Raw genomic sequence first — 13657 nt, 5'->3', positions numbered from 1 at the left:
TTTAGCGAGGCGAAGCGCTCAATGTGTTTTAACCCTCGGTTTAGGGCTTAAGCGTGCCTTTGATAACATTGGTGTAATGGTTAAATAAATATTACGTGTACCCTCTCTAGCAGCTTAAGCTTTTAGATGAGCTAGTCATACAACTAAACCTATAGAAGAGTAGTCAAAAGAGAAAAGGCCTACAAAAATGCCAAATTTCTTGAGGCTTTAAGCGACCAAACACAATTAAAGTGTTGACTATTGTAAAGCAAAGCACCAATTGAGGAAAAATAAAAATAAATAGGAAATGCAATACAAGAAAATGTAACTATAGGTATAATTCATGTCAAAGACTATTTTAAATTTTTAATATAGATGAAAAGGTATTGTTATAAGTTTTTAGTGGCTAATTTGCTTTTGAGGAATATCTAATTTCTTGTTGTGAATCACTTAAAGTTCAGTCATGACAGTTTCTTAACAACTACTGTATCACTTTGTCAATTATATTTATTGTCTATTGTCGTGGTCTTAAAGACACAGTTCATCAGTGAAGATGTGCATGTCTTAGGACCTTGATACCTACACCAAAGCGACAACTAAGCGAGCAAATAACACAATCTGGGATTCATCAAGTTTCAGGGCTAAATGTACTTACAGCAAACTTTTAATAACACTGATCTATAGAAAGTAGAGAGTTCCCAGAATGGTTTTCGGCAAACATGCTGGAAAGTTACTAGGAGGGTTTTGATTGTAGAAACTTGTTGGAAAAGTTTTTGTTGCTTGATCTCACTGAAAATGTTTCAGCTGTTAGATCATGTAAGACAAATTTCTAGTAGCCAAATATTTTCAAAATAGTGGTTGGGAAAATGCAGGTGCTTTTGTAATAGTTATCCAAGAGAGGTGTTGTGCCACTGAAGAAGAAACACGAGAAAAAAGTGTGGTTACGGCGATACAAAGGAACTAAGAATACTTGAATTAAGAAAAAAGATATGATGTAAAACCATGTCAATCCAAGTTCAGAAACCATTCTAAATTTCTGCTGCAGAGGCAAAGATATGGTTTTTAGTTTTAGAGTCGAATTTTGCGACAAAGTTTTCTAAATTTCAAACTTGTAATTCCTAATCACTAATATAAGTATCCATAGTGCATTAACTGTGACAATCATTTCCAGTTCAGTTCTATTCAAGATAGAGCACCACGTAAGCAAGGTGGATCGCTCAATACCTACACTCCACCTAGTCTCTCAGCTTAATATTCCTCAAAGCATGCCCTTAACAATACTGATGGTGACTTGGATGGAAAGGGGAAAGGGTGAAGCTGATGGGTGTGGCTGAAGATTGGGTTGGAAAAGATGGAGGCTGATTGTCTAAGTATCATTGTTCTTTTTGCTATAATTGTTAAATTACTACTTTGATGAGTCCTCTTGAAGGGTTGTCTCTTTTCCTTCTTTCTTGTGGTCTATTTTTTCATCGTTCTTTAACTTTGCCTCTAGAAGTATTAGGATAGTCATGTGAGGCTATTTTTTGACTGGAAAAGTTTTCTGAATTGGTTGTTGTGAGTGTAAGGACTAACTTCATAAAATAAGGATCCGATTGGCACAATTTAGGGACTAGATCACAACATCACTCCTACATTTGAGACCCAAAATGTGATTAGTCTAAACTCTAAACTCAAAATGGCGTTTGTCTGCGAAGGAGAAAGTTTGGCTGATAACCAGTGAAAGCAGAAGTGGGTACATTTCTTGATAGGATCATTTCCACCTCCCCAGTGAGTCACTTAGGGATGGCAATGGAGTGGTGGCGGGGTGGGTTTAACTTAACCTGCAAAATATTTAATCCACCCCGCCCCGCATAGCAACTTTTTTCATTTTCAACCCGCCTCGCATAGACCCGCCCCGCATGAACCCGCCCCGCATAATTTTTTTAATATTTTCTTTTTCTAGTTAAGTCTGATACTTAAAAATAAAATTTATAAAAATAAATTCATTTTTTCATTACGTTTTATTAATTTAATAGAGAATGACTTAAAAATTTATTTTTTAGAGGTCAATTGGGAAACATGTAACAAATTGTATCATTTCTTATTGAACCTTTTTCAATTACTATCTTGAATACTTTAGTATCTTTAAACAAATTATCTTAATAAATAATGCTCTATCACTCTTATAGCACGTAAAGAGTTAAAATTAAGTTTGAACCGATAAAAAATCACATATACCCGCAACCTGCCCCACTCCGCATTAGTTTTAAAAAAACCCACTTCAACCCACCCCCCACATCCCTCCTGCCCTGCATAACCTTAAACCCGCTCCGCAATGCCCCATTGTCATCCCTAGAGTTACTATATAAATCTTAGTTTTGTTGGACAACATGTATGTGTATTAGTGCTTGCAATGCATGGTAGTATGCAATACTGGTCTAAAATTCCAGGGAACTAAATTTGCCTCAATGTTTACAGTTCTTTCACAATATTGCAACACATTGCCATATGGGGAAATCTTGTTGCTTTTTATGTCATCAATTGGATCGTCAGTGCCTTCCCATCCTCTGGCCTGTATACAATAATGTTTCGCTTATGTAGACAGCCGTCATACTGGATTACTATGTTTGTAAGTAAACTTTTTCTATCTTCTTTTTTCATGTAGTGTTCAAATCCTTTATTGGTATCACGATGTTTTCAAAGTGATTATCTATTGTTTACAGTTCAAAAGTTTGTTTGTTTTGCAAGTAATTGAGACGTTATATAACTCAATGGTTCATACTTCTGAATTTGAAGCTCTCTTTGGATTGGGTTTTATTTTTATAACCCTGACGAATATGCTTAAGAAAAAAACAGTCCGGTAGTCGAGATAATGCTTCAGAATAGTAGTCCATCCAGTTTTTTTATAGTAGAATATGGCTGGGCAGAAAGCTTTAGGAGATGACTTACTATTACACTGGCAGTTGGAAGAAAATTTTGTAGTTGGGTACTTTGTTTGATTGGAGAAACATTACCTAAGAGTTGATTTCAAATTGTTGCATGAACAAATTCTTTGACACTTCAAAATGTAATTAATAGGCTAAGTTTAAAATAATTTAATTTCTGAAACGAATGTGTCATGTTAGTTGGGACAGGTGTAGTTAGCCTTCAGATTGTTCTGGCATGATATTATTCTATTCATCATCTTTCCTTGTTGATCCAAAAATATGTTAGTATAATTAGACATTTCACGAATAGTGATGCTGTGATTTTGTAAATCGTTGTTGTTTAAATATCGATCCATTGTAGTAGATCACCATTGCTAGAAAGTGTAATACCTTCTGAAAGTCAATTCTCCTGCAAATTGATTACAAATTGACTGAAAAGTGTTCTATAAATTACTCATTTCTATATGCTAAACGGCTAAATGTTATAAGGTGCTTCTAATTGTTATATTTTGTTACATCTTCTTAGATGGGATGCTCCTTTTTTAGCCATTTATTTTTACAGGAGGAATTAGTTTTGTGATTCCCTCTTTTAGTGAATCATACTACAACAGAACTAATCTGGCTTACCTTCCCATTTCAGATCATTGTAGCAGCTGGCATGGGTCCAGTGCTAGCTTTGAAGTACTTCAGGTATACCTACAGATCTAGTAAAATTAACATACTTCAGCAAGCCGAGCGTATGGGAGGACCTATATTGTCCCTGGGTAATATAGAACCTCAACCGAGATCTTTGGATAAAGATGTTTCACCTTTATCAATTTCTCAACCCAAGAACCGTACGTCAGTCTATGAACCACTGCTCTCAGATTCTCCTAGTGCTACAAGACGTTCTTTTGGACCTGGGGCTCCATTTGATTTCTTTCAGTCCCAAGCCCGACTATCTTCAAATTATACGAGAAACTGCAAGGACAACTAATATTAACAGTTCATCTGGAAAGATATGTGGAATTATGCATATCACATGTAGAAAAGATACTACACTGAGGACTCTAACTGCTGATCCGTTCTTTTCAACTGGCCAGCATCTTAATCTATTTTCTATATTGCGCGTGTTAGAGTTGCATCAAGCTGATAATATCATGCTCAGGGGCCACTGTATTTTGGAAGCTTATGCTGTAAAAATCAGGATGGATTACTGTTCCCAGGGTATGAAGATGCAACAACCTAGCGCGATATTGATTCTTGTTTATTGGAGGAAACAGTGAACATTTCACAGATTCTGACACCCCATTTTCAGGGTGATATTAATTTACATAATCTACTCAATTAGAGTGGAGTCAGAGAGATCTATCCATCACAAAAATAAACCAGCATCATTTTCACATATTTATTTCTTACGTGTTGATGCTATTGACTAGATCTGTAAAAATATTAAGGATAGCGATGTGCTGGGAACCTCGATTTTAGAAACGAAGTTCCTGTGCTGACATTGCAGTGATGTTTATAAGTCAGATTGGAAATGGTAATGCTGACATAGTGATCTTTAGCAGTTGTTGAAATGTTTTTATCTTTGCATAGATATTTCGTGTGACCGATGGGTGATCTTTGTGGACATTACACTAAACTATATAACAAGGATGGAAAGTCAATATAGACGTAATGACAAGAAATGTTGAATGTTGTATTTGTTATTGCTACCATTTTTGTAGAATAAGTAGTTCAATTATGGAACACTTCGTTTTTTTAGTTCCAATAAGAGTTCGATACATTATTTATGCGGATATTTAAAGCTTGATGATAATTAAAATTTATGGATGCTTTTATTTGTTATAAAATAGCAGAAATGGAAGGTGAAAGTGAGAGAAAATTTATAGTAGCGTTTTTTTTAGTTTTTTTTTTTAATGTAGAGTATAATATTAGCTATACAGGTGGATATAATAGCTACTTCTTATGCACATACATTCAAACGGTAATATTTCACGATACTACCTCATGGACCATTAAAAGAACCAATGAGAAAATTCTATTGAAAAAAAGAGGTAAATTTCATATATGGCAAATAGATTTAAGCAAATAATGTTTCATAACTATAGTTTATTTAATTACGTTTCATGACTATAGTTTAGAGTTTAGAGGGCAAATGTAACACACCTTACGTTTTAGAGCGACTGACTTGTTAAATTGAAGCAAAAAATAATTTCCCTCCACTTCACGTTGTTTTGTGATGAGTTACTAGTTAGGAGAACAAACATTCAAATGGGATATATAGAGGTGATTAAAGAATTAAATTAAAGTTTAAGGCCCAAGGGAGCTTGGTAACAAAAAATCAATTTTGAAGGTTTTGTTTTCGGGAAGTATTTCAAATGGTCTCATATATAGTCTGATTTGGGGTGACCATATCTTCTACGAGTTAGAGGGTCTATAACCTATTAAATTAAAGGTATGAATTTAGTTTCTAATGCATTGAATCGTTCGCCAATATGACTTTAAAATAGAAAGATATTCATGTTTTCATAAATATTGTGCATGGCAGGTCAAGATAGGCCCAAGTCAGTGCTCAGTGGAATGGAGGTATATCTAATAGTATGCATCATTGGTTTGTTTCATTGAAAATCTTAGGAAAATTAAAATGGACAGAATTTTAATTAAGAAATAAAAAGTAATGTATATTTTATTCCCTTTAATGATAATATCACTTGGTATTTTGAAGACACATTTGAGTCACGTTTACCATTTTCATGAATGTTGAGGTTGACATTACTTTATAGCGAAGAAATTTGCCAAATTATCACTTGAACAAACTTTTTAATTTGGTTGAACAACTCAAGAAATATAACCATAAAAGCTCATAGGTTGGTTTGTCTAGGATGATGCCACGTGTCCCTCCGTTTGGGTTAAGGGTAGAGGCGGAGCTAAGGTTAGAAATTTGGGGGTTCTAAATCAATTTTGTTTGAGGGTTCACATGTTAATATACGTATATTTATTTAATTTTCTAATACAAATAGGGTCTACGAAAAAGCTAGTGGGTTCGTCCGAACCCATGGATCTCTACCTAGCTCCGCCTCTGGTTAAGGGTATACACAACCTAAAAAATTAACGGCAAGGTTGTATACATACATAAAATATAACGAAGGATATACACATACCATTTATGATAGTTTGGGAGTATATTTGTCCTTTTTCCCTAAAATTTATTATTCTTACCTATCTCTATTTTCAATTTAGGCATATCGATTTAAGTTCTAATTCAATTTTTAAGGAATTTCCAATTCAAGTACCTAAGATAAATATTGAGATAAGATGGAGGTGGTGGTGGTTGTGTGGGGGGGTATTTTCATAAGATTAATCCATTAATTTAAATTTTGAACAAGCAACACTATATTATCCACATTAAACATTCACTAAATTTTTTTTTTCTTTCATCACTAATTTTTTTTTTCTTTCGTATGTACTTGTTTGTTCAAAGTTTTATATTAATATCAAGATTCTTCACTTTCATTACATACTTTTAATATCCAATTCAAGTACCTAAGATGATTTGGTTTGGGGGGAGGGGAGAGGGGATTTACTTATGTTTTTTATCTAAGAAAAATCTAATCATTTAAATCTTGACAACCAACATTTTGTTATCCACATTGAACATTCACTAAAACACTATTTTTTCTTTCATGTGCACTTATATATTCAAAGTTTTATTTTATTTTATTAGTATTGATATATTATTATTTTTGATGACAAGGGAAACCTGCAACCCCTACCCTTTGGGTGCGCACAGGGTAAAATCCCCGCTCCTATGCAATAGCTCGCAAACCACATAGGAGAGGTTACCCGCACTAGGTAAGTCTGGTGCGGCGAGCTCGACCCAGTAGGCATATTAGTATGGATATTATTTTATCATAATGCATAAAACAAAACTCGATATATACGTGCAACACAAGTGTCATTCAGGATGTTCTATCATTGTCATGTGTCCTTCACCTTCATTACATCGATGTGAATTGCCTTGTGAAATAGCAATAGAGTTTTTTCAGATATTTGTAATTTGTAGTCTAATTAGGCAACATCTTGCTTCGAACATAGGAGTTGCTAAGAGTAAATTTCGGAAAAAAATAGCCGATTAAATGAGAAATTCTTCAAGAAGTTATGCAGAGACATCCTATATTGCTGAATAGAGCACTCACGCTACATGAATTAGGCATACATGCTTTACAGTCCATTTTAGTGGAGGGGCGTGTTATTTGTTTACATCCATTAGTTTTCAAGGAATTTAATGCCGAGTTTGATGTAGATCAAATTATTGTCCATGTACCTTTATCCTCGGGATTATGAAATTTTGGAAAGAAATGATAAAATTATCTAATTTCACTAAGGATTAATTAGATAATCGAAAACACATGATCTTTAATACTATTCAAAATACACGTGCAACACAAATGTCGAGATAATTGTACTTCTGATGCAATGAAGAAAAAAGAAAATATGTTTTTTCATTCCAACAAAAAAAGAAGTCACGAGAAATTATACACAACATATTTTACTTTTATGATAGATTATGACTTGCACGTGTGAAAGACAGATACAAATATCATAGACAGTGCATTTCTATAGTTTCCATTAATATGTGAACTTTTTGATCAATTTTTAAAAATTAAAAAGAGTGATTTAGTAAAGCATACAACATTATTAGACCCTATAAAATTCAGCTTCATAGCCATTATTGTCCTAACAATTTCACTATACACTGGTCTTTCCACCTATTTTTCTCATCCTTCATCCTACTCATGGCTGCAACTGATTCCTTACATGCATTTTTATGTGTACTTATTTATTCAAAGCTTTATCTTAATAGAATTGATATTATTTTACCATATTGCATATAACAAAACCTCGATGTACACGTGCAACACAAGTGTCATTCAGGATATTATGTCATTGTCATGGGTCCTTCTCTTTCATTACATCTATGTTAATTGCCTCGTGAAATAGCAATAGAACTTTTCCAGATAATTCTAATTCATAGCCTAATTACACAACGTCTTGCTTCGAATATAGGAGTTTCTAAAATTAAAATTTGAGAACAATAGCCGATTAAATGGGAAATCCTTCAAGAATTTATGCAGTGACATCATGTATTGCTGAATAGAGCACCCACGCTACATAAATTAGGCATATAGACTTTCCAACCCATTTTAGTGGAGGAGTGCGCTATTTATTTACATCCATTAGTTTGCAAGGAATTCAATACCGAGTTTGATGGAGATCAAATGATTGCTCATATACCTATATCCTTGGGATTATGAAATTTTTGAAAGGAATGAAAATATAATCTACTTTCATTAAGGATTTATTAGATAATTGTACTTCTTAAAAAAGGGGAAGGAAAAAGAAAATTGATTTATTTATTCTGACAAAAATGAAGTCCAGAGAAATTATATACAACATATTTAAGAAGCTACCTTTGCTATCAGATCTTTCAGTACATCGCTCAAGAGACTTGAAGAAGATGATATGTTGTCTTTTTGGAGCTCTCTATAACATAGGAGAATATTGATTTTTTCTTTCCTTTTCTGATTTAGTAGGAGCTTAGTTTTTTTTTTTTTTTTGTTTGGCCATTCCTTCTATAAAATAAAAAAAATAAAACTCAATAATATTTATAATCAATATTTACTTTTAAGTTTTAAGGCAAGATGAAGTGAAGATTCATTTAGTCGGTTTTTAACTTGTTTGGGACTGAGGCATTTGATTGTTGTTGTTGTTGCTTACTTTTTAAGGCAACACAGAGGCTTTCTAAGTAAGGCAAAGAAATGGTAAACAAATAGGGCAGAAATCATCAACAGTTCTCCTGATTCTATGCAAATAAAGTAGAATAGACACTGTTCATTTCATTTACACAAAAGACAGAAGGATGAAGAAGTTCAAAAAACTTCTAGCCCACTTCTATTATGGAACATCCAAAACTTCAACATGGCCATGACAACGAATTCCACTTGTGTAGGAGAACGCGGATAAAGAGAATAAAAAGAGCTCCTCAAAAAGATAATCAGCATAAGCGTGTAAAAGAACTAACCGGCTAGCTATATCAACTCTTCTTAGATTTCACCGATACTCCTTTGTACATTGTTACTTTGTCCTTCAATGCATCGCGCCTAGGACGAGCTATTTTGTTGTTAGGATCAAAAAGAAGTACCTCTTCAAATGCATTTAGAGCAGATGTTAAGTCTTTGGTTTTCTCATACGCATCACCAAGGTTGTTCCATGCCGTGACATAACCAGGTTGAACTTTTACAGCATTCTCAAACTGAGCAATTCCTTTGTCAATTTTCCCATCAAGTACATAACTGACACCAAGGGCATTGTAAACCTGTAAAGATGCCCAAAATTTAAGGAAGGGAGCAGAATTCAGAACTCAGATACCTGAAAAGATTTGGTATGCAACAGCAAAAAAATATTGGCGAGTAATAATTCTAAAACTGTCCAAGATGATTCTTTAGAAATACTTTCTTTTGAAGTCGTAGTTCTCTGTATTGGTTAAATTTCATTTAACAGAGATTTGCTTAACATTCTCAGACTATGCCATGATACAAGCTTCCTAGTTAGATGTTCAATCAACTCCACAGTATTTGGAGTTCCGTTATGCATATTACGGAATCCTGGACAACATGACCTGTCCCCTAACCTCCATGGCTCCATCAACCAAAAAAATAAAAAGAATAAGACTGGAACATCAAGCTTATTTCTACCACGATCAGTCAACCTCATTTCTTCTAGGCAAAATCCTGATTTCCTCAAGTGTACTCCAGAAGATTATTCTGTTCTTTTAGTCCAGTGATGTAGGCCCAATGTTGGGATCCCATGTTATGCATCCCCATGTTAATGCCATCTCGACGCTCCAAATATACAATCATGGGTTATTGTCTTCTTATATGATCTTAAACAACCTTCACTTCATGAACTAGCTTTTGAGGTCCATTTTCTAGATTTTGATCAAGAAATAATTTGTTAGCTGGGAATTTCAGCAGTTTCTAGAAGGCTTTTGAGCTTGTGCTTTTTTTTTTGGCTGTAAGTTATTTGATCCAGGGTAAAAGAGATTCTTCACATGTTCATCTGGATAAATGTGCATTCACTTGTATCGAAAATTTATATATGAAATGAGAATTGTTATAGAGAAGGTCCTATATATAAAATTATAAATGATAAATGGAAAAGAAATTGTTGAAGAGAAGTTCATACTTGGGCAAGATCCTGATCATCTCCATCCCACTTTTCTACTGCCTGAAGAAGGAACTTGGTAGCAGCTGGGTAGAATTTTCTCCTCAACATCACAGCTCCAAGTTCAAAAAGCTCTGTCGCACTGGCATCACCACTTCTAACTTGCTCCTGTGTTGTGTGTCAAATAATACAGTTCGTTCAGAGATAGAGAAAGAGAGTTGAATTCTCGCATCTATGTGCAAGTTGTTCTTGCAAGTGATATAGATGTGTAGACACGTGATGCCGAATTGTAGGTCAAAAGTAAGCTATTTTTGTCTGTGGGAAACAAATAGAACAATTCATGTTGATGAAACACAATCTTCTTTCTTCTTTTTTTCTCTCTTTTAATTAAAAAGCATTATTCTCCTGCTCTTCCTTCAGGAGACTACAATAGTGTGTGTGTGCATATATATCTTCAAAAGAATTTTGCTTTTGTAGATCTAAGCAATACAGATGCATATTATGTACGCTTCAAATAAATGTCAATGCATTTATAAACAAAGAGAAAAGACATTTAGTCACGTACTTGCAATTCTTTGGCAGAAAGATCAAGCTCTCTGCGAACAAGGACTTGCCGAATCACAAAGAAACTCCCAACCCCAAGCAATGCTAGTAGTAAAAGCAGGTAAGTAAGCTGGATTCCCAGTTCAAATAACTCTCCGACCTCATAAACCATATTTACTCTGACACCTTCACTTGCTGATGCCACTTGCCCAGATGTCAACCAGAAGATAGACCCACATGAGATAGCAGATAGAGAAAGAACCTGTCCACTACTAATAGTAATATCTCCGCCATTCAGCAACTTCTCTGGCAATTCTGCAATGGGAAGCCAATGACGGGACCTTTTAGTTCATGCAAAATTTGTGCAACAAAGCATTATTATCATATTTATATTTCATAGCAATTATATTAGGCAATCTTCCTCTGTTTGTGTATAGAGGATTTGACACAAAACAAGAAGTTCCAAACTTCTGTTGGAATGATTTAATTTACTTGCTCATAGAAGAACAAGGTGATGTCCTTATGGAAATTAATCTCAACAATATACACAGTAGTGTATACATTTAGTCCCAAGTATGGATTTGTGTCACAGGTCATAGAAGTTGATTAAAATTTCAGTTTGCTTTCCATTCCGAGGATGAGGGTGCATTTTCAGTGTTTTTCTATCAAGAACTAACAGATCAGTCAAAAAGCATCAGTGGAGTTAAAAATGTAATCATATAGTATGATTCGAAGCTAAATCGTATGTCCTTCCAATCTCATCATCTCTTGATCTTTCTCAAGCTAGGAGTTAAGTAGGTTTGCATACCTTTCTAAGGGAAGATAATATTTTTTTTCTTTTTGGTAAATCTATCGGAAAATGATAATTGTTAACATTAGATAGACTGCCGCAAAACTAATAACAATATACAAATATTCCTGTTAAAGCAAAAAAAGAAAAGTATGTGTAAGAAAATCCACATTTCTCAGTCTAGACTATACCAACGCAGGGATCTAGAACTAGCACTTCAAATAAGATAATCCATCCTACCCTATGTGTCATATTTTCACTAGACATGAAGATTTTAGTTTGACTTGAGTATTATAGAATCAATAAGAGAAGAATACACTACTAGTTGTTGTTATCGATAAGTAGAATACCAGTTGTATAGTTAAATAAAGAAAACATCCCATCAAAGATAAAAATTGTGTAGTTAAATGAATTTGAATCCTTGAAACTTGTAAAGGTTACATTGAATAATTTTATTATTCGGATTATGGATAGAGAGAAATAGAACAACTTTTGAAGGAACTAAACATGATTTTGTACATTTGAAGAATAGCCTTTTAACCTTCATATCTTTTTGATTGAGCAATCAGTGTCTTTCATAGAGAACCATTTGTTTATGTAGGTTTCTCTTTCTTCAGCATAATACTTGTATACGGGAACTTCCCCTTTCGTTAATGAAATTATTACTTGCTTGATCAAAAAACAAATAGAGGTATCTTAACTTTTCTCACGTTCCAAATAGAAAATGTCATATAAACTGTGGCAAAAAAGAGCAATTTCCAAAAACTGAGTATCAAAGAGGCTTTTGATTGCTAGGACTGATCCTTATTATTATTTTTTATCAAGTAATTTCTAAGACTGATTTAATCGAACTCTATTATAATTAAATAAGATCTATCCACATAATCCCTTTAGGTTCTTGCAGGGTAATTGGAGACCACAAACCAAACAACGCTGGGTGAAGGAGTGACTCGATTTTCAAAACATTCTTAGAAAGACAAGGACTAGCAGGAGTGAGAGTCTTGGCGTAACTAGTAAAGTTGCTTCCATGTAACCACGAGGTCACGGATTCGACCTATGGAAATAGTCTCTTATAGAAATGACTTGTGGTCCGGCCCTTCCCCAGACCCCACACACGGTGGGAGCTTAGTGCACCAGGCTACCCTATTTTTGTTTAACAAGGACTAGCAAGGCACCAGCTGCGCCATTGGATAATTTTGCCCATGTACTTCAAAGCATCAATTAGAGTTATTTTTCACAGTTAATCATCAAAGAAGAAAAAGAAGTACCATCAACTTTCTCTGAAAGCAAAATTGGGAATGATTCTGATTTCCTTGCATAAATCTTCAGCTGTAAACAATATAGACAAAACTTAAAAATGCCCAAAAAGAGATAAAACAAATCAACAAACGCATCACTAAAGAGCTTTCAACTATACAGTAATAGACAGCACTCACTCAAATAATCAACTACAGTATATCAAGAAAACACAGCAACCCAAAAATTAGGGAAATTACCTGAATTGAATTTCCCTTAATGGGTCTTCTTGGAAAGTGATAAGAAGCTGATTTTGAACCACACCCACCATTTAAATCAAGAAAACAGCCATGTTTACTCCAACTTGTTGCAGTTTTAGCTGGAACAAGAACAGATTTTTGCAGGGGAGGTGAAATGGTGGACTGTATCATTAGCATTTCTTTTCTTCTATCTACAAAAAGGGTATATTTTTATGATTCAAGGTACCAAATAGTAAACTGGGAAGCATCAAGATTGAATTTTTAGGGGCATAAGATGAATCATTCTTGGTAAAATTTTCTTCTGTTTTTTGCTGCTTGAGGATAATAAAGTTTATCTCAACCAACTCTATCGGGAGTGGAACTAAACCGGACCGGCCGGTTTTAGCTTTTTCTCTTTTTCATAACTTCGGAAAAGGGTCATATTTGTCATTAAAATTTACTTTCTATTTAACATTGGGAAAATTACCTAACCCACTTAAATAAATAGAGCAACTTTCACATATAGCAAACATAAAAAATATATTTGTATGTTATAGCTATAGTTTGTATAATTGCGCTCCATAGCAAATTTTATGTTTGCTATAGAGCTTTTGATTTGTATAATTCGCTATAAATATCTAATTTTATACAAATTGTTCAGTTTTGTATAAATTCATTTATACATTGTAATTTGTATAATAAGATCTGTATTTGTATAATTATAAGTGTATATGACGAAAATATATGTATTTGTA

The 13657-nt window shown here is 34.0% G+C and overlaps 2 protein-coding genes across 2 annotated transcripts in view; one reads left to right on the top strand and one right to left on the bottom strand.

The window, feature by feature from the left end:
* LOC102591136 (phospholipid-transporting ATPase 2) overlaps positions 1 to 4464 on the top strand; it is a 52594-nt gene extending 48130 nt beyond the window's left edge. The window contains exons 24-25 of the mRNA XM_006351099.2: positions 2437 to 2587; positions 3526 to 4464. Coding sequence (XP_006351161.1) covers positions 2437 to 2587; positions 3526 to 3861 — 487 coding nt within the window. The 3' untranslated portion in view covers positions 3862 to 4464. The remainder of the gene's footprint in view (positions 1 to 2436; positions 2588 to 3525) is intronic.
* Positions 4465 to 8677: 4213 nt separating this feature from the next.
* On the bottom strand, positions 8678 to 13277 carry LOC102590783 (uncharacterized). The gene is made up of 5 exons (XM_006351098.2): positions 12924 to 13277; positions 12696 to 12756; positions 10660 to 10952; positions 10116 to 10262; positions 8678 to 9246 (listed from the first exon to the last, which is right to left on the bottom strand). Exons 1-5 carry the CDS (start codon positions 13098 to 13100, stop codon positions 8965 to 8967), a joined length of 960 nt encoding a protein of 319 aa, XP_006351160.1. The 5' UTR covers positions 13101 to 13277; the 3' UTR covers positions 8678 to 8964.
* Between the last annotated feature and the right edge of the window lie 380 nt (positions 13278 to 13657).

Source organism: Solanum tuberosum, unplaced genomic scaffold (genome assembly GCF_000226075.1).
Source record: "Solanum tuberosum cultivar DM 1-3 516 R44 unplaced genomic scaffold, SolTub_3.0 scf00133, whole genome shotgun sequence".
Taxonomy (NCBI): Eukaryota; Viridiplantae; Streptophyta; class Magnoliopsida; order Solanales; family Solanaceae; genus Solanum; species Solanum tuberosum.
This window is presented reverse-complemented; position numbering and strand designations above follow the sequence as displayed.

Coding starts and splice junctions, on each gene's coding strand:
- LOC102590783 (XM_006351098.2), bottom strand. CDS start 13,100: ATGCTAATGATACAGTCCACCATTTCACCTCCCCTGCAAAAATCTGTT. Junction 12,757..12,923: donor TTAAGGGAAATTCAATTCAG/GTAATTTCCCTA, acceptor TATTGTTTACAG/CTGAAGATTTATGCAAGGAA. Junction 10,263..10,659: donor TTTCTGCCAAAGAATTGCAA/GTACGTGACTAA, acceptor CACACAACACAG/GAGCAAGTTAGAAGTGGTGA.